At 35.6% G+C, this 22,638-nt stretch overlaps 1 protein-coding gene across 1 annotated transcript in view; it reads right to left on the minus strand.

The window, feature by feature from the left end:
- DMD (dystrophin) overlaps positions 1–22,638 on the minus strand; it is a gene marked incomplete at both ends in the record, with an annotated part of 1,915,324 nt that overhangs the window by 1,569,434 nt on the left and 323,252 nt on the right. Inside the window, 2 exon segments of the mRNA XM_084258879.1 lie at positions 11,108–11,185; positions 13,686–13,778. Coding sequence (XP_084115005.1) covers positions 11,108–11,185; positions 13,686–13,778 — 171 coding nt within the window.

Raw genomic sequence — 22,638 nt, forward strand, 5'->3', positions numbered from 1 at the left:
AATATCACAATATTGTTTACAAAAACTAAGCTATGAAAATGGCCTAAGTATCCAAAGACAGGTGAATGGATAATGAAGATGTAGTCTATACACACAGCTGGAATACTACTCAGCTATTAAAAATATCTTGCCATTTGTGACAACACAAATGGCACTGGAAAGGATCATGCAGAGCAGGATAAGTCCTAAGGGAAAAGACAAACATCAGATAATTTCACTCATGTGGAATATTAACAAACCAAAACAAAGGAACAGAAAAAAACTAAACCAAAACCCCGGATATCTGACTTCAAAATTGAGGTTACAAGAGGAGGAGGGTAGCGTGAAACAAAGTGGAGAAGGAGCCCAATGGACTATGGTGGAGCATTATGGGTGCTTTGGTGGTGGGTTTGGTGACATACATCTGAAGAGGTGTTATCCTTCACCCCTAAATTATATACAATGTTGTAAACCATCATTGCGTTAAAAAAATAAAATTATGTAGCATCCATAGTTCCAATGCTAGGGATGGAACGAGATAAATTTCAATAGGTGTTTCTGTATAAAAAGGATATTTTTAACTAACAATGTATATAAGTAGCTCTTCCCTTACCTGTAATAGCTGTTTCTGCTTTTTCATTTCAACTGATGAGTAAAAAAAATTTTATGTTGTTAATTTATTTCAAAGATTCCTAGTGCTTTTGGAATATCTTTTTGAATGACTGACAATTATATTTTCATCTGTGAATTGTCTGTTAATATGTTTTGCTCATTTTTCTATAGGGTAGTTTCCTTTTCCTTTTTAATTTTAAGAGCACTTTGCAGCAGCAGCTGACATTTATTGAGTACTTACTATGTGCAAAATTGGTTATAATCAATGTTATAGAATTCAACATAATAGGATTTTTCATTTATATTTATAAGTGAGGTTGCCTTATACATTTATCCTTTAATTTTATGTTCATTAAGAGTGGGAACTATAGTTATTTGATATCACTAAAAGAATTGCAGAGTTTTATCTTTTTAATATGTTCTAGAACATCTTTAAAAATAATTATTTATTAAGAATGAGGTCAAGTGCATATTTGAATTCAGGTAAATTCTTATTTAAAAAAGATTTATTTTTATTTACTTATGCATACAAGAGTTAGGGTGTAGGCCAGAGGTGTGGGGCCATGAGAGGATTCACCAGAGACAGAGTGGGGAGCAGAACAGGTGGATCTACTGAAATATAATGCTGAAGGGAGCAGCGGGCCAGTCAGGAGAGGTCTGCTGCACCATGTGGGTTAGCTCCTGGCCGGGGATGGAGCTCAGACTGCAGTGGCTACTGATAGCTTGGCAGTGCAAAGACTTAACCTCTTGCACCACCAGGAAGGCCCAATGTCAGATTTAAAATGGTTTGAATATGAGAGATAATTCATTAATTAAATCTAGAGAATTCTTCATGAAGTACCTTAACGGGCTCTAAAATAATTATTACTGTATACCACCATGTTGACAAGGAATACTAGTTGATTTGGTTATATTTTGTCTCTTGCTGTTCATCTCTTATTCAAATTATCAAAGACTGTAAGAAATGGGCCTCCCTGGTGGTGCAGCAGTTGAGAACTGGGTTGCGAAGCTGCCCCCAGCCTCTGCAGCGCCGGTTCGATCCCCGGCTGCTCCCCGGCCACCAGAGGAGGGTCCCACATGGCGCGCAGACCTCTCCTGCCGCCCGCTGCTCCCCTCAGCAGTGTACTTCGGTCCTTCTGCCTGCTCTGCTCCCTGCTCTGGCTCTGGTGAATTCTCTCACCCTCCCACACTTCTGACTGTACCCAGTGCTTGTATAAATAAATAAAAATAAATCTTAAAAAAAAAGACTATAAGAAATAACAACAATGAATCATCTCTAAGATTCTAGGAGGAAGGGTATTTTGTTATGCCTGATGGGTATTATTTACGGTCTTGGTATTGCTGTTGAATGTCTCAACTCAATAGTTTAGCCCATTTTGACTCTAAATTCTCATCTGATTAGTGTTGTTATAATACTTTATACCATGTAGCTATAAGTGATATGTTTTGTCAATTATTACCACTCTTAAATAATCATCACCATCCTGCATAATGACTTCTCTCTTTTCCCTACATATTTTTTTCTAATATATGTTCTGGAATTATATCTTTCAAGGATTTTCAACCTTATGTCTAAATAATAAAAAAGGAAAACAAAACCAAATTCCATTAAAATCTGTGTTAAATGAATAACTATATGTCAGTCTGGCAAGCAAAACAAAATATAGATAACATCTGTTAATATGTGACATGCTCTGTGTGTGTGTTTATGTGTGTGTGTGTGTGTGTGTGTGTGTGTGTGTGTTGTGAGAAGCACTAGACAGCAGGCAATTCAATATTGAGGTCACTAAGGATGCCCAAAGTTCTGTTATCCTGTTTTGTAAAATGAAAGCATCTGATACCAAATGAATAGGTGTGAAAATTGATATTGTGTGTGAAAATTAAATAGCCTGAATTGAATTTTTGCAGAAATAAGTTCACCTACACATGAAGATTGGCTTTTAGAGTTCCTGCAAACAGGCATAAAACTTGACACAAAAAGTAATGTTAGATGCTGGCCCTGAGTTTTGCAAGATGCTTATTCAAACATAATTTTACAGATTAGAAAATTCTTACCATTTACCCTGACACAATGGAACCTTATTGTGGCACCTGTAGAACAATTGAATGTGAACTCATTACAACATCTCTTGAGTCAGGATGAGCAGGCTAGGAAAAATGCACCTAGGAAACCTAACAAATAGGCTTTGGGAATAGCCTATTGTTATCCATTTGGTTATATCTTCTAGTTATGAGGACACAAACTAGAGGGAATTCCTTTTCCATCTCTGTACTAGTACATAGACTAAAACATCTGATTTTTGTACAAAATATATATTTAGTAAATCTAAGCTGAATATAGAAGTATTATAGGGAGCATTGTTACTCCCTGGTGCTCTGCCTCCTATGAGCTTACTAACCACTGGGCTAGGAGCACCAATTCTCTTTCCTGCTTATTCCTCTTCCCCCAGGTTTTTTTTTTTAAGATTTATTTACTTATTCATATAAGAACTGGGGTACAGGCTAAGGTGAGAGAATTAACCAGAGACAGAGTGAGAAACAAAACAGGCACACTGCTAAAGGGAGCAGCAGGCAAGACAGGAGAGGTCTGTTGCGCCATGTGGGTTGCTCCGTGGCCAGCCGGGGATCAAACTCATGCTACAGAAGCTGCAGATTGCTTTATAGTGCTGTGCTTAACCCTTTGCGCCACCAGGGAGACACCCAGGTTTTGTTTTATCCCCAGTTCGTTCTGGGCATTAATGCAATCTAGCATTTTCAATAATATTTTCTACCAAATAAATTTGCTTATCCCATGGTGGTTATGGAAAAAGAATTCTTGGGTATGTGCCTCTGTCTTTGTGTGTGTATGTGTGTTGTGTGTATTACATTGATATGTTTAAGATTTAAGAGTACTTAAGAAAACCATAACATTTAAAGCAAGCCTGAAATGTTAGGCTTGTTGAAAGTAGACTGCTGATCTGGACAGCTTTACATTATTTTTAATTAACTTTATAGAAAGAGGGCCTCCCCTGTGGCACAGCGGTTGAGCTCTGGGTTGTGAGGCTGCCCATAGTCTCTGCAGCACCAGTTGGCTCCCCGGCTGAAGGGCGAGGGTCCCACATGGCGCGCAGACCTCTCCTGCCGTCCGCTGCACCCCTCACCAGTGTATTTCGTCAGTCTGCCTGTTCTGTTCTCCGCTCTGGCTCTGATGAATTCTCTCGCCCTCCTGCACTTCTGGCTGTGTCCAGTGCTTGTATAAATAAATAAATAAATCTTTTAAAAAAAACTTTATAGAAAGAATTATAAGTTCATTACATATAAAATGGTACACATCGACTTGATTTTTTTTTCATTTGCATACTCATTTGTAGTATGATTCTCTGTTTTTTTATTGAGGTAACATTGGTTTACAACACTGTTTGTGTTTTAGAGGTAAGGATCTCCCCCTTCAGGTATAGTTACCACACCACACCCACCACCAAACCACCCACAATACACATTGACTTTAGAATGAAAAATATTTGACATAATTCATTACAATAACCAGCTGAAATAATGAAACTGAAAGCTTTTATAGGGCAGGGCAGGGCAGGGCAGGAGGAAGAGAGGAAAAAAGATACATAAAATTAAGGGACTGACATTCCTATGTTATCTCTGACAAAGTTCTGATGACTAAAACGCTAACAAAAATATTCATGCTTAATTTTTTTTTGTGATAGCAGAGAAAGGGATAAACTTTTCAATTTTAGTTTGTAAATCATTTAGGTATTTGTACCTCTAACTGAATATTGGAGAAAGTTACATCTCATTCAATAGAAGACCCATCTCCTTTCTAATAAATGATATCTGCTACTTCATGCCTTTTGAGAAAAACCACTGAGGACATTTCATAGCTACAGGTACTAATGACAACACACCCAGTATCATTCAGTCAACTGAAATTAGATTAGAGCTAGGAGGTGCTGAACATTTGTTTCAAAGGATCTGGCTCTTCCAGGGCATTTCGGATTCTGAGATTTAGCCTAAGGAAGAGTCACTTTTGTTCCTTAACATGCAGAGAATAATATCAGCATTTTTGACTTAGAGAAAGGGTAATAGATAAGAGAAAGCCATCGTTTTACTCAAGAGTATTGGTATATGCTTTAAATAACTGAAAAAAAAAACACTGCTAAGTAAATCATATAAAGTAACTTCATATAGACTGACAAAATAACAATGGAAACCATGATATAACATCTTTAGACGTTTAGGTGGCTTTCCTTAAACAGAATTTTAAACAATAATTGATGGCTATGAAAATGCCAAGCATTGGAATTTTTTATATAAAGATTCCTCCTGATAATAAAACCTCATACACATATTTCTACCTTCTATTTGGTTCTTTCATCCCCTTACATTTCTTTCTCATAAATTTTTATAACTGAGAATTTCCTTCTAACATTCTAGAGAAATAAGATTTGCTTTTTAAGTGTGTTGTCTTTTATAAAACTTCTTCTGTCATGTAGTCAAGCTAAAGAGACTTCTCCATATCAAGAGAAACTCCCCAATATTTATATAATCCTCCCAGGTATGATGCACTTAAAATATCAAAATCACAGGAAAAGCAAAGTAGTTTCACTGCCATAAAGCATGCATTTTTATACTGTGTTCAAGATTTACATGAAATTTTAAGACTTATGGACATAAATCAGACCTACTTTTCTCCATTGAGAGAGGCATATATTGAAACTTTTATTATTAAATGATGAATAGTTCAGTATATAGAACCTAAAGGGTGGGCTGAGTTGGTCATAGTGACTTGGCTGTGCACTGACAGGTTAATTTTATTCCTTCTCATAGGTCCATGTTCCAAAGACTAGTTTTTTTATTTTATAAAAATACAGAAATTTACATAGAAAAATATCTTTAAAAAGCACATTTTGACTTAGTTCCAGATTAACTTTATGAAAATATTATCCCTACCTTCAGTGATTAAGATTTACCTACTTAGTCATTCATTAAATATTTTGGACCATGCCACATATTAAGTATTGAGGACAGAGACTAAAAAAAAAAAAATGTTTATCAAATTCCTTAAAGATTAGTGAAATAAGTAAAATTTCATATGCATTTATGATCATAATCAGGCATCAAAAAGTAATTCTTTTTTTTATTATGGAAAGGTTTTTACAATATGTATATCAAGGCAATTTTTTGAAGAACTGTTTTTATTTGTTGATATATTGCCTCTTTGAGTCTAGAGAGTCAAGCCATTAAAAATTATATAAAATAGGGCCTCCCCGGTGGCACAGTGGTTGAGCACTGGCCTGCAAAGCTGCCCGCAGCCTCCGCAGTGCTGGTTCGATCCCAGGCCACTGGCGAGGGTCCCACATGGTGCACAGACCTCCCTGCCATGCCCACTGCTCCCCTCAGCAGTGTCTTTGGCCCATCTGCCTGCTCTGCTCCCCACTCTGGCTCTGGTGAATTCTCTCACCCTCCCGCGCTTCTGACTGTACCCAGTGCTTGTATAAATAAATACATAAAATCTTTAGAAATACATACAACAAAATAATATTAAATAAAATAATAAATTAAAAAGTCTTAATGTTAAGAAATATAAACATGAAATAAATGAAAGAAAATTGAAAGTGATATGTTAAAACAGATGTTTACATGCAAGTAGTCTCACTGAACATAAAATGTAGAACTAAACTGTTCAGCAAAGTAGCTCTTATAACAAAACTAAGCAAATTTTTTCATATTAGATATTATATAACAGAGCATCCTATGAGAAAATGGACACTATCTCCAAAAATAATTTTGGAACACAGAATATATTAAAATATGTATACCTATTTAATATATCATTTAACTTGAGTATGTATGAATACTATGTATCTTACACTTGATGATACAAAAAATGCCACTTTAATGACAACAAAAATCATAGATAACCACAGCTTTCTAATTTTGAGTCACGTAGCCTTATTTCATGAAAAAGACTTGGCAGTAGCAACAATAAAAATTTTTAAAATACATGAACAACATTCTTTATAAGAAAAAAATTAATTTTTAATATAACTTATAGCCATATAATTATTCCAAAATATTTCCATGTGTTCAAGTCATAGATTAATGGCTACCTCACTTTTAAGTTGAATATACAGGACAAAAATACTATTTTCCTTTGATGAAAGACATAGATTGGGTTAAGGGATAAATAATTTCATAAAATAAAATTTATGAAATTATTTTAAATGAGAAATAGCTTCAATTTGAGAGTAAGAATTTACATTGCATATGAATATAAATGTAAAGATTATAAGTTTTTATTTTTATATTCCATAGAAGAATATTCTGAAATAAGTACAACTATGTCTATTAGCACATTTTACAGGTGAGGGAGTGGAAGTAAAGTCATGGAATCACTTTGCAAAGAGCCCATGGTTAGTGAGTAACAAGGTTGAAAGGATATATTTCTTCTGGATGGTTGGATGAATATATATAAGGTTCATATATATTAAAGGTCTATTGTTTAGACTGCAATTTTAGTGTAGGAAATAATATTTGTCTAACATAAATTTACTTAAACACTGGGAATTTATATCTGAACACTGGATTTTATGAATAATAAATGAAAGCAGTTTATATTCAGTCAAAGATATGTTCTAACATACTTCAAAATATATACGATATGGCCATTTAAATTTTTGAATACTTATGAGACACATAAAATACTAGTTTTAAAGAGTACTTTACAATCCTCATTATCTAAGATCATACGCCAAGAAGAGTGAACACCATATCATTTTTCAGATCAGTGACATTTGACAGCCATTCAATCTAATTCAGTGACAGTTGTCAAGGATGTGATTAAGTGAATATCTGAACATAGCTGACATCTGAATTTCACCCTAGGCTTTTTAAAGACTCAATTTGGATTTGTGGTTTAATAATGTAAAAATAATGATCTTATTTGCTCTGTGTTAGCTTACACTGCACATCTGAAGTTAGTTGGTAAAAATTTGCCACTTTGTCATAGACAATTGATATGAGTGGTTTAGTGAACATAATTATATGTTCTGCAACTGTGATGGCTAATATTAAATCATGTTAAATCAGTAAAGTCCTGGTATATACCCAGGCTGTATTTCAACACTGCATTTTTGGTAAGATTTTTTTAAAATAATGGAGAAGTACATTCTGTGACTATAGGAAGGCAATGATATTCATAAAATATAAACATGGAAATTTTGGAGGAAAGAAAACAAACTGGGATCAGCCAGTGATTAGAAGACAGGCATCATAATGCAACTGGAGGGCAGTTTAAAGCACCACAGTTCAATCTCCCTACCAGATTTTTAATGACTAACTTTCTTTACAAATAGAAAATAAATCAATCATTGTTCAAGTGGATATAAAATGATTAAAGATGCAAATCTCTGGTAGTCTCTCATACCCAGGAAGTCTCTGGTAATCTCTCATACTTAGTTATATCTAAGGGAGGAAATCTATCAATAAATTTTAATGACCCATTAATCATCTCTTTGCCTTTGAGAGAAGAGGGTTTAAAGAACTACAGAGCTCAATTCAGAATGTTTGGCACAAACAAGAGTAGAGGAGGGTATAAGAATGATGTAAAGGCAACATGAGAGATGTTTTTATATTACCTGGGATTTTCTTTATCTACCTTCAACAAGTCACAGAAAAGTGGGAGCAATGGATACATTCTTTTTAAAAAAAAAAACATTTATTTTATTTATACAAGAACTTGGGTACAGGCCAGATGTGCAGGAGGGTGAGAAGATTCACCAGAGACAGAGTGGGGAACAGAACAGGCAGACCGACGAAATACACTGCTGAGGGGAGTAGCAGGCGAGACAGGAGAGGTCTGCTCGCCAGGAGGGTTGCTCCAAGGCCGGTGGGGATCGAACTGGCACTGTGGAGGCTGCGGACAGCTTCACAGAGCTGCACTCAACCGCCTGTGCCACCAGGGAGGCCCCTGTGGATACATTCTTATCTTAAGCTAGTGTGTAGACAAGTATAACCATTTGGTAGAATCGTCCTGTTTCACAGGATTTTGTATTTTCTTTTGTTTGCCTTTTTAAAATCACAGTCAACTTTATTACAAATGAGGTTTGTTCTCAGCAAATATTGTAATAAAGGTATCACTGCACTTAGAAGTACTTTCTTCTCAATAAGTAATTTCAAAAATAAATTATTGATAGCAAGGACAACTTCATGCTCAACCAGCAATCACAGAGAATGCAAATCAGAACATAAACGTGGTGCCTGAGTTCTACAAAGCTAAGCTGTGAGTGGCATTTGAGTGGAGACAGTAAAATTCAAGTCAGAACAGGGGAAGGAAAGAAACAGGCACAAGGTCAAAGTGAGTTGCTAGTTTTGAACTAGAGAATGTGCTAAAACTAGTCACTTATGAATAGGCTGAAGTGGAGGAGACCCTAACAAGGAAAGAAAATACAAAATGGACTTGACTTTAGAAGCTCTTAAAACTACCACAGAGTATTTATAGCCCTTTAACAACAAGGGAGGGCTAATTTTTTCCAGTGAGTTTTAAACTCAGGTTTGAGAATAAAGTTATAAAATTGAGAGATCCTTCATGATCTTCTATTAGCAATTATTAATTTTGTAAAAGTTTGTACTAACCAGCTACACAGGAAGCTCTCAAAATTGTTAATAATGTCTTCTTTTTGCACGTGTCATAAATCTGAATTTATGTAACCTAGTTTTTTTTAATTTTTGCATTCTGATTATAAAATTATCATATGTTAAATAAGATGTGAATTTTAAATATTTTCCTGTATTTATTAACATATTTAAACATTTTTTAACTGAGGTATAACCTATATACAGAAAAGTGTACCTGAGCATACAGCTTAATAGATTCGCTCAAAAAAATGTGCTTGTATAACAAGCATGTGAAAAAGCAAAAAACATTTATCAAACAAAATCTATGACTGCATCAGTCCACCATTTTATAGAAGATACAACAGCCTATTTTTGTTGGTACATTTTCTTGGTGGGAAGAGATCAACTATATCAAATAGATTTAATCTAATATTTCTTTGAATTTTTTGTTTTCCTTGCTTTTATATTTCATAGTGGTATATTGGGAATTGCTATTTAAAAAAGGCATTTTATTGCGTAAGTTCCCAATATCTTTAAACAATTGTCTTAAAATATATCCTATAGGGGCCTCCTCAGTGGTGCAGTGGTTGAGCGCTGGGTTGCGAAGCTGCCAGCATTCTCTGCAGCGCTGGTTCGATCCCCGGCTGCTCCCCAACCACCAGAGGAGGGTCCCACATGGCGCGCAGACCTCTCCTGCCGCCCGCTGCTCCCCTCAGCAGTGTACTTCGGTCCTTCTGCCTGCTCTGCTCCCCGCTCTGGCTCTGGTGAATTCTCTCACCCTCCCACACTTCTGACTGTACCCAGTGCTTGTATAAATAAATAAATAAATCTTTAAAATATATATATATATATCTTATAGATCTTTCAAAAGGTTCTATCATACTACTAAGATAAGCATTTCCATAGACTTCTACCTTATACTGGCTGAGGAAGATTTGAAAATATTGTTAATCATTTCAGGAAAACAGTAAAAATAATGTTTCTATAAAATAAATTTCTTAGGTTAAACATGATAAAAACCCAAAATTCATTAAATCAACCAATTATCTACATGATGCCCTGTCTCTGCCATTGGGGGAATATACATCATTATTAATATACCACTGATTATGGTTATTTTAAGAGTATGTGATCAATTTATTTAAACTGTAATTAGGAAGCTCCCAAAAGCACCTGATAAAGGTATTGGTCAGTTAGGAAGGCTATAGGATATTAATAAGAAAGGAAGACTGCCTCCAATGGAAAGGAATCTCCAAGTCACTCAGAGATGGAGAACTCCTCTCACCTTCACACTTGTTTAGGTAGAATTGTTGACTTTTTCTAACACCACAGGTAAATTTTCATCTAGTTATACTGAATCAAAGATAACAATAGAAAACATATTTGTCGTTCTTACTGAGTTAAAATAGTAATTTTTTTCTGTGTGACTTTCATACTTGGATATAGTGTCTAGTAAGTGTCTAGTATAGTGTCTAGTAAGCTTAATTAAAAGCTTTTCATCACTGTGTTTGAACTCACTTTATACATAAAAAATAATATTCAGCCTAGTGAAAGCTATTTTTTGCTAGAAACACTCCTAAGAGAAACTGAGTTCACCACAGGGTTTAATTTGTCCACCAGATATAACTTCATCAGTAAAATCTGAAAACAACACAAATGTCCTATCAGATCTTTGTTATACCTTTTTCTGCTCCCTGTGGTTCCATGCATTTACTGCCTAAATCACATTAACCACAAGCAGGTGTATAAGGACTAGAGCTCATGATCTTAATAAGGACTTTGATTTACAAAATAATAATAATAATAATAATAATAATAAACTTGCAATGTTCTCCCTGTATTTGGGACCAGAGCCCTCACTCAAATATTATGTATACTGTCTCATGTGACTTTGTCCAGCAGCACTTACATTATTTTTCTGCAGGACCCTCAGTGCCTTGTTGACATTGTTCAGGGCATGAACTCTTGTGGATCCTTTTTCTTGTGGCTGAAAACAAAATGAAACCATGTTTACAACCCAGTAGAGAGACCACAGTCTGCTAGAAACAAAACTGTTATAAATTTCATGTCCAAGTTTGAATATTTTTAATGAGGCATTGATATAATGAATGTAAAGGTTTGGAGCTAATTACCCTCATCAGAGGACTTTCTTAGCATGAACTGAATCCTCAATAATAATTATAATAATAATAGTGGGGCCTCACTGGTGGCGCAACAGTTAAGTCTCAGTGCTATCAAGCTATCACCAGCCACTGCTGCACAAGTTCATCCCTGGCCAGGGAGCTAACCCAGATGGCACAGCAGACCTCTCCTGTCTCACCAGCTGCTCCCCTCAGCAGTGTATTTCAGTTGATCCGCCTGTTCTGCTCTCTGCTCTGTCTCTGGTGAATCCTCTCACCCCCATCACCTCTGGCCCACACCCCAGTTCTTCTACTAAATAAATAAACCTTAAAAAAAAGAATAGCAATAGCTTTTTTTTTTCTTCACAAAGGTTATTTTGTTTTGTTGTTGCTGCTGTTGTTTATCGAGGTGACATTGGCTTATAGCACTGTATATGATTTAGGGGTACAGGATCACACCCTCAGATGTAGTTACCACACCACACGCATCACCAAGGCATCCAGAGTCCTCCACCATTATCCACTGTGCCCCTTCCCATTTTGCTCATTCCCCTTCTTCTGTTTTGCTTAAATAGATCACTCCTTCATGCTACAACCCAGTTCGTGATTATTGCAAAGCCACCAAGAAAAACATCAACCTGCTTAAGGACATTTCCTAATAAAATATATTAATGAGTTGATTGCCACACTTTAGGAAATTTTATTTTTTAAAATATTTATTTATTTTTGCATACAACAACTAGGGTATAGGTCATAGGTGATAGGAGTGTGAGAGGATTTACCAGAGACAGAGTGGGGCACAGAACAGGCAAATCTACTTAAATACAGTGTTGAGGGGAGCAGTGGGTGAGACAGGAGAGGTCTGCTGTTTGATCCCTGGCTGGGATCAAACTCATGCCAGGTGGCTGGCAATTGCTTGATAGTGCTGTGTCTTTAACCCCTGCGCCACAGAGGGAGGCCCACACACTTTTGGAAAATTTAAAAGAGACTTGAACCTACCAAAATTTTATAACACCAAATGCAGATAAAGGAAACTATTTCCATAACAATTACCTTAATTGTCTTAGTCATTGAAGTTGTAAACTTCAACTTTCTTTGGTTCTCTAAGGCTCATTATCAATTCCAAAAGTCACATCTTGTCCTACAATTTTTAAGCTAATATTTCCATAGTTTGTTATAATATCAATATATGAATTAAGTCATTTATTCAGTTGTGAAGTTTTAGAAATTCTACCATATTGATGCCTGTTTATGACTAAGATTATGTCTATCATCTTAATGAATTTTTATTTTTTTTTAATTTTTTTCAAAGATTTATTTATTGGGCCTCCTCTGGTGGCGCAGGCAGTTGAGCGCAGCACTGTGAAGCTGTCCACAGCTTCTGCAGCTTCGGAACGATCCCGGCAGGCCAGCGAGGGTCCCACTTGGCGCGGTGGACCTCTCCTGTCGTGCCTGCTGCTACTCTCAGCAGTGTATTTCATCACTATGCTTGTTCTTTTCCCCTCTCTGTCTCTGGTGAATCCTCTCACCCTCCTGAGCCTCCGGCCTGTGCCCCAGTTCTTGCAAGGAATAAATAAATAAATCTTAAAAAAAAGATTTATTTTTTATACAAGAACTGGGGTACAGGTCAGAGGCGTGGGAGGGTGAGAGAATTCACCAGAGCCAGAGCGGGAACAGAACAGGCAGGTGGACCAAAGCAGTGGGTGAGACAGGAGAGGTCTGCCATGCAATGTGGGCTCCTCCCGGGCCAGCCGGTAATCGAACCCGGGCTGCAGAGGCTGAAGACAGCTTCACAGAGTGGCACTCAACCTGCTGAGCCACAGGGGAGGCCCCTTAGTAAATTTTTAAATGTGCAATAATATATTGTTGACTATGGCCACAATGTTGCATAACAGATCTCTGGAACTTACTCTTCTAGCATAACTAAAAATTTAAACCTACTGAACAGCAACTCTCCATTTGCTATATCTTATGGTAAGTGGTCTTATCTCAATAAAAATTAAAATGAAATCTAAAACTCATTATGTATAATATCCTTTATAAAAGACATTTAATATCAAAGGTACTAAACATTATAATTGAATATCTACTAATCAACTTAAATTATATTACTGAAAAATTGTACCTTCTTTTGTGCATAAGATAGAATTTATGAAAACAAAGATAATATCACAAGGTTATTTTATTCAGGAATAGGTTCTGTGGTGTTCACTAAATCAGTAATCAGTAAATTGGTGAATTTTACTAGATCTCATCAATTTATGCTTAATTAGTTTCTGGTGAAAATTCACTAAGTTTATTTTGAATTTTCTTTTTCTCCAATTATGTTTATTGAGGATGCGTTAGTTTTATAAATAAATCACATACCAGTTTTTGCCCTGTCAGGCCTTCGAGAAGGTCTAGGAGGCGTTTCCCATCCTGTAGGTCACTGAAGAGGTTCTCTATGTGCTGCTTGCCAAACTGAAACATGAAATGCATACAGTTAAATATAGTAGGTTTCCAGTGATCCATTTCAATGTCATGCCTTTTAAAATTTAAAGGTATTATTGGGGTTCAGGGCAAGCTATCACAAAATATGTCAATGTGGCATGTTAATTATTTTTAAGATTTATTTATTTATTTATTTGTTTGTTTGTTTATTTATTTATTTATTTATTTATTTATTTATACAAGCACTGGGTACAGTCAGAAGCATGGGAGGGTGAGAGAATTCACCAGAGCCAGAGTGGGGAGCAGAACAGACAGACTGTCGAAATACACTGCTGATGGGAGTAGTGGGCGCAGCAAGAGAGGTCTGCATGCTGGCATGTTAATTATTTTGAATTACAGTTCCTTGAGAAGCAGCTGGTGCACAAAAGGACACTGAACCTCCTCTCTAAATCCCCTATATGAAAAGTCCCCTCCTTTTACCAGGAGGTGGAGACACACCCTTATTGCCAGCAGTAAGGAATTCAGGACCTAAAAGGTGGTGCAAAAAGACTTTGTTTAGGTCCTGGCTTATTAGTACTCAAGTCTAAACTGTCTTGTCAATTCTTCACAAATTCATTGTTTCTTTGTCTGAAAGGTATATAAGCTGACTACTTTGATCAGTACATAGTTCCCATGTCTATGAGGTCTCCATACTTATGAAATTAAAGATCTCTCCTCTGTTACTCTGTCCTTTGTCAATTTAATTACTGGACCGACCAAAATAACTCAGAAGAAAAGTTCCCCCCCATATTATGTTTAAGAACATTTAATGTATCTAATTCTTAATCTGCCAGGGGTGATGGATGAAAAGAAAACTTCCAAATAAAAAAAACCAAACCCAAAAGTAATATATCATCATTAGGTCAAATCTATTTAAACTGTTTTTTAATAACATGAGTTGCATATCTGTAGCTTAATTGATTTAATTAACTCCGTATTTTGAAAACTGATTCTATGAAGAAGAGAAAATAATGTTTAAATTATCAGGCAATTAGGAGTAGGGGGTGAGTAAACACAAAGTAAGAAAAACCTCATTCAAATTTTCCTGTGGAGGTACATAAAACTTAACTGTTTATGTCCTTAGAAATATCATACATAATTATGGAGAAGAACCTGCATATACATTTTGTATGTTCCCTAGAATGACCCATTTTCATATTGGGCGGCTCAAATTTTAGAAAGATCTGATTTAAATTGAATCAAAATAGGTCTATGAAAGGTTTTCACCTTTTTTTCCTCGGTTCTTTACTTGGAATTATACTGAGGGGAAATAATAGGCACTAATAATATCCAACCATTTTTGAGTAATGACTCATGAGAAATGCTCCACTAAATGGGTAGATCTTAAAAATCTTTGTACCATTTCTATGAGGTTAGCAATCTGCTCATGTTATGAATGAGAAAAAGGGGTCAAATACATGCTGCTATGTCACAAAACTCAAAGGTGGTACAGGCAAGATTTTAACCCAGATCCAATTCCTGGGAACCTTGCTCCTTCGAGCTCATTCTGCTCTTTCTGTGGTATTTTTCTCCTTCCATTTGATTATCCTTCAAATAAATTATTTCTTCTATCATGCCCCCAAATATTTTTCTTTTCTGGATTAAAGTCTCTAACTGGTTTATATGAATGAACCCACAACTTTTTCATCACCCAAGTTAAGTATAAAGTCCCAATTTATTGGTAATAGATACATATTGAGGTTGGTGTTGTGGCATACACTAGTGAATGTGATTGGCGTTACCTCAGCACTTACATTACTTTGAGTCCAGAACAGGAAACAAATATTCCTAAAAGTTAATACTGCCCAGAAGCAGTAAAGAGAATCCAGGAGTAGATAACTATGATAACTCTGATAGCCTGTGGATCAGGAAATACTTCACCCTAAAATGTCAAGGATGGGTCTAACATTAGCCTTTGGGTATCTGGGCTCTTTGCATCTACTTCTTGGATCACAAATAAACTTTGACCCCTGCAAGAAGTCCACCAGCCCCTCTATGCCCAGGTTTTGGAATCAAGCCACATATCTGCTTTGACAGGGGAAAAAGAAAATAAAAAACACAAACATGCTGGAGTTTTTTTTTTTTTAAAAAACACCTTACTACACATAAAATGTATAAGCAAATTTTAAAACAACAGTGCCAGTTTCATGAAAGTTTTCTACTAATAAGTAAAGAAAATGAATGTACACGTTATAAAATTTCTGTCAAAAACCTCATAAACAACCTGGAATAACTTGACATTTGAAGGGTATGTGGGGGGTAATATTCAAGTTTCATTTTCAAATTGGTTGAAGGTCTACAATGCCTTGAAAAGGCTATTTTCTTTTGTAAGTTTTTCCAGGAACCAAATTTTATAGATGCAAGGGAAAAGTATATGGTTTCTAAACCCACCACCTAAAAGAATACTGCAAACTGAAATGTGTCAAGTTTTGAAGAAAACAAAATATAGTCAACTGACAGAAATACTGTTCTTATAAAATATGTAATAGATAGCTGTCTACCTAATATATATCTAGCTAAATAGATTGCATTTTTTGGACAAGGAAACTAGACAAAGATTAACACAGCAAACAGAATGGTGCTTTGATAAAACTTAAATACACAAACCAGGGTGTTTTATAATTCTCCCTTTTAAACTAGAGTAATACAAAAAACAGTGGGAGTGAAGGGCAGTAGGCTAGTCAGAGGCCTTGAGGCACACCTGGTAGGGGAAACCAGGAAAGAAAGGGGTAGAAAATTACAGTTCTAGGTATCCAATATAATCTTCAAAACTCATTGCAATCAGTGTGATATTAAAGTATCAAAACTGAAATTCAATTTCTATTTATTATATCCACCCCAATCTCTAATAGAGGGCTTCTCAGAATGTTTCATCAAAGCATCCTTCTAACTGATGAGACTGAATAAATTTAGCCCTGAGTCTGGCAGTATAAATTAAACAGTGACAACACATTCAGAATTTGTCTAAAAGCATAAGTTTTATGTTAAGAATTCATGGAGATCTTGCCTTCCTCTATTTACATTTGTTTTAACTTAAAAGTAATTTCAGTCATTTTTAAATGAAATAACTCCTCCTATGGTTTAATGAAAGTGATACCCAATGAAATGTACAATCTTTAACTTGTAACTTTGTCTTACACCTCTTGCAGCATGAATACCTTAGGGAAACCAAAACCTGCCATTTCTCTTGGATGGTCTTCATTTCCTTGCTGGATTCAACTCCTCATTCCACAGAATCATATATATGATGTAATAAAAATGGCAGACATTTAAGAGTCAGAAATAGCTGACTTTTGAACTCAAGTCACTCAGTCACTAGCTGTGCTATCTTGGGCAAGAATTTTGGCTTATTGGAAGGACAATTTACTCATTAATAAAGTGGGGATTGAAATAAGACCGCTTCTGAGTACTGCTTTGAGACTGAAGTGAGAAAAACTGGATGTGTTGTACAGACCTGGCAAAGAGTAGGCACCCAGTAACTGTGGAATATTTATGTTCGATTCCTCTATTATTCCTCGACTTCTCTTTCTTTGATCAAATTCTGGATATAAATACAAGTATGGCACACTATTTGAATCCACTATAAATTGCTCAGCTCACACAGAGTGTGCTCTGTTTTCTTTTACTTTGGTGCCCCTGCAAGAGGGAACATAAAGGAGGGGCAATGTCAGTCCATATTCAATTACTAATATAAGTATATGTGAATGGCCCCTGGGTAAGTCTTAGCAGCTTCAAGAGCTTTCTCTTTTTGCTTGTCCTTTTGACTATTTTTAATTAAATCTTCTTTTGTTGTTCTCCCTTTTCATCTTCTACATCTACCGTGTCTTTTTGTTGTAAGTGACATTCTATGTCACGAAAACAATAATAATTCCTTAAATATCCCTATCTTTAATGGCTTTCTTTTCAAGTGCATGAAGATCATTTTGTAACACACAAAACATGAAACCTTTTTGGGCCATGTGACCCTGCGTTTCTCTGTCTAAATTCCCTTTCAGGACTAATACTGTCTTTAATAAGTGAACTTTTGATATTACTCAGCAGTTCCCTGCATTTACTTATATATTGTCTTCATCTTTACTAACCCAAATAACAAGATGAAAGGCATAAAATGAGACAATAATCCTTCCAGATCATTGTCAATATGATATAAAGAAATACAGAAGTACAGGCAATGTTCAAAAAGAAACTCAGGTTGATTGGGTAAGTGGCATAAAAGGAGTGAAAAAATTGAGGAAGGAACTGAAATGCTTTTGTGAAAATATTTAAATAGCTTCTGACTCTTCAGAGTTGAGTCGATCTTTTAACCTGAAAAATACAGAGATCAACATAATGTTCCAATAGGAGGTAAAGAGCACAGGAATAATTTAGCACAGCCTTCTGCTTACAGAAAGGTCAGACTGTAGACATCTCTGTTGCTTAGAAATTCAAGATACTTCTCTATGATTACAAATCTTTAGATTCTAGAAGCCAAAAGCACTAGAAACATCAGAAAGGAGGGCACCATTGATTCAAAATTTACTGGTGAATGCTGCTGACCAGCTGCCATAGAAACAATGCAATCCCTGCAAATAGGCAATTTTTGTGGATGAATATTTTCTTTAAATGGATTATATAATGTATTTTATAAAAGAATCTTAATGTAGCATAATAAACATACAGGAAATTAAATAAAGCTTAAGAATTAAACAGCTTTCCTGCCTGCCTGTACTATGCAAGTGCCTCTCTTTTCCTCCTTTGCGTAATAAGCCTGTCCTTTTAAAATGTAAAAAAAAAATAAAATAAACCATTGAATCTTCATGAACTCAATGTAATCATATTGCATCCAGATGGAGAAACAATATGACCAGAATCCTAGGAGTTTCTTCTCACCCCCTTCTAAGTACTAGCCCCTTCAATGATCACCACAATACTGTTTTTCAGTACCACAAGATGAGGTTTGCCATGAAAGGAATACCTTAAAAACATAAAAATAATGCTAGCTTAATATTTCATTTTAGGAGACTGATATTTTAAAAATATCAGGTTTAGGCAGAGGAAATATGGAGAGAAAACAGTTGCATTGATAAAATATATTTTACAAAGTACAAGGAAGCTGTGAATAAGGTCCACTCTGTACCCAGATTACCTTGGTTCAAATCCCAAATCTGCAATATTACAGCTGTGTGATATAGAGCAAGTGACTAAACCTCTCTGTGCTGTACTCTTTTTAACTGCAAAATGAGGATGTACTGATACCTAACTTGTAGTGATACTGTGAAGGTTTCAATGCACTTAAAACAGTACTTTGATTATAAATACACTTCCTAAGTATTATCTATCATGAATTTATTCAAAAATTTTATTCAAAAATTTTAAATAAAATAATGCATGGTTTCCACAATTTTACTTGTCATTTTCATCTCAGGGTAAAAAAAAAAAAAGATTCATTTCAAAGTGTTAGGATGGGGATTACATGGGTTAATAAATATAAAGTGTCCAGCCTGTTGCCTGGCATAGAAAATACTCAATAAACCCTAATTAAATTTCCTCCTTCTAGTTAAATGTCATCACCTAGAAGTAGAGAACAGTCTTCTCTTTCAAAGGCTCTAGGGGTCTAGAAGTACTTGGGTAATTTGAAGAGAGTTTAATAAGAGACTCTTTATAAGTATGAGGGCAGGGTAAAAGAAACCATCAGAACTGGTAATAGAAAAGTGCTATTATCACTCCTAGACTCATAGGAATGAAGAGAGTAGTTCCTGGTCTCTGAACAAAGAGTAAGATGAGAGGGTCACCTGACAGGAACTTTGATATTTGGGTGGTGAATGTAGCCATCCTGCAGTGAAAAAAACGCCCTGACCTCTCTTTCCTTCCTTCCTCTGATCGCCTGTAAATGTTTTAACCCAACTGGAAGCCAGAGGGCAAGAGAGTCTGCTGATACAGTCTAAAGGACAGTCTTCCAGGAAAGAGAAAGGCAGAGAGAGGACCCAGAGGGATAAACCAAGAATATTCAACACCCAGATAGGGACAGGAATTCCCTTTGATTCAGGGAATCAATGTCAGGGATGCCAATGCAGCAAATAAATAAAGACCCAAGTATTCATCCCCAAGTCTCCTCTATTCTTTCTATCAATGACAATGTCAGTTCAGAGTCAAATATATCACTGGGAGACTTCTTTTTCTATCACAAGGGTATCGAAGTACTGCAAAGTTTTGTGGGCTTTAACAGATGAAAATTAACATATATTATTCATTATTCCGTAGCATCAAGTATTTAGTGATGTCTAGATAAAAGGAACAGCATTAAAATCTGAGCTACAAAGATAATCAAGAAAAATCTAAGTTATTCCTTGGAGCTAAGAAGTACTCAAGAGCTAAGTTAGATAATATAATATAATAGTTTTACAATCTATCACATACAAAATGCTATTTGGCAGTAACTCTTTATAAAACATAATCACGAGGACAGAATGTGTAATGTTACACTATTAAGCACATAAGAAAAGATTCAACCAGATTGCACATTAGAACTTTCAGTAGGAACCACAACAATAGTTAATGCAAATCAAGTTGTTTTCAGCAAATGGTCTATTCTAAACCCAAAAGTAAAGTGTGCTGAACCAAAACTCAGCATGCTTTGTTATCTTTAACATGTTTCATAATAACACTGAATTCTTAACCTAGGACTGAGATTGCACACCTGTAAATTGGATCAGTCAGTTCTAATTCAATTACTAGGTATTCTGAAACAAGAATTAGTAAAATTATGGTAAGTAATATTCTGGCATATTAGTATACATAACCTTAATACAATTAACACTTATTTTAAAATATGTAGAAACTTAACAAACCATGATTGCCACTATCATATGCCCCCTTTAAATATGTCCTACAGATTTAAAATTTTGAAAGTTTTTATCAATTTTCCTATTGAATCATACAGATATAAAATCTTAGGTTGAGACAGCCAGTGATAGAAATTGGAAGTTAATTATATTCTATCCTTATTGTGGCTTTGTGACAGAAAAAGCATAGTGCAAAGTTGGCAAGACAAAGCATTTCATTTCAAAGCATGTAAATAACACCCCGATTCTTCAAATGCAAAAAAATATATATGTGTTGTGACGCAATGGACAGGCTCTCTTGAGAAATGCCAACTATTAGAACTTGGCTTCAGGCAAAATACAGAGGGAGAAAAGGGCTGTTCAGGCTTATTCATATCCAATAGAAGAAGGTTTTATGGTCACATGACATCTGAATATGCCTTTAATTGATAAATGTATAATGCATTCATAAAATTAACATTGTTATAATTTTTCAGTCACACTGTGGTACAATTGTCTGTGGATAATTTTCGTGACAAGATGCAACTCTTCCTAGTCTTCCCTGCCCCGACCCACTAGGAAGCCAGGCTTACACTACATTCTCTCTTTGCCCATGTCTATGAGGAGGATCTGCCAATAGTCAGTGCCAAATCACGGGAACAGGAGACATACAAAAAAGACAAAAGTCACATAGGTTAGAGTACTGGATAAGTTTCTCCACTATACCTCTATTTCTCACAGTTTGAATCCATGAAAATTGTATTTCTGTAGTCAGATATGGTTGAATATTGGTAATTTCATATGTTTCAACCACATGCATTTTAGAAACACATGGATAATAAACATTGAGTGCTTACTTTATGTTAGCCATAATTCCATGCCCATACATGGATAACTTTAAGAATTTGTTTTTAAGATTTTTTTATTTATGCATATAAGAGCTAGGGTACAGACCAGAGACGCGGTGTGTGTGTGTGTGTGTGTGTGTGTGTGTGTGTGTGATGATTCACCAGAGACAGAGAGGGGAACAGAACAGGCAGATTGACCAAAGTACACTGCTGAGGGGAGCAGCGGGCAAGACAGGAGAGGTCTGCTGTGCCATGTGGGTAGCTCCCTGGCTGGCTGGGGATCCAACTTGTGCTGTAGAGTCTGTGGATTGCCTCACAGTGTGGTGCTCAACCCCCTGCACTACCAGGGAGGCCCTCCATCTTTAATAAATTCTAACAAAAATAAATTAAATTAAAAACATTCCCATTTTACAGATGATAAAACTGATAAACAGTGAACATAAGTAACTTCACTGAGGTCACACAGCATGTAAGAAGTAGATACAAATCCAAATTCTATCTCCAGATTCCATAACTATTGTCTACTTTGCAACTTCTATTTGAGCTGCTCTTCTTTAACCATAATGTCATTCAGGGTCACTGTTAGGTAAGTTTCACTTGTGCATTTTCATAACTTCTTTTCAATAAAGGACTGATTTAAGTAATCTATTTTCTCCCCTCCCCTGAAGTTTCTGAAGGTCAGAGACCCTATATAGCCTATAAGCAAAATTGTTTCTATTTTTAGGTTGTGTTAGTAATTGTAGGATAATAGCACAGTAGTGATTCTACATATATATCTAAGGAAAATTCTTCAATGTCTGAAATTTTTATAGTCACTTTACTCTTCTGGAGGGTTCAATGGACTGCTTCAGGAGACTAGTATGCCAGGCAGTGAGTTCCTTAATAAATACAGCATATACTTCTCTACAAACCAAATTAAATTTTTGCAGAATTTACACTAATACATATGGAAAATATTATTTATTATGATGTATTAAATTAAAATACAAAAGCAATCCTCTTCACCAAAAACCTAAAATGCTATAAATAAAATATAACCCTTAAAGTCAATGAGGATTAAATGAGATAGTAAAAAATAGAAGAAAATGTTTGCTCTTGTATTTTGTGCAGTCATTTCTTGAGAAATCCACCCAAACATGCTACTTACATATTGGAAAGTCTTGTATGTGAGATTCATATGTTTACATGTTAAAGAATATAGCA

The sequence above is a fragment of the Talpa europaea genome (genome assembly GCF_964194135.1).
Source record: "Talpa europaea genome assembly, chromosome: X".
NCBI lineage: Eukaryota > Metazoa > Chordata > Mammalia > Eulipotyphla > Talpidae > Talpa > Talpa europaea.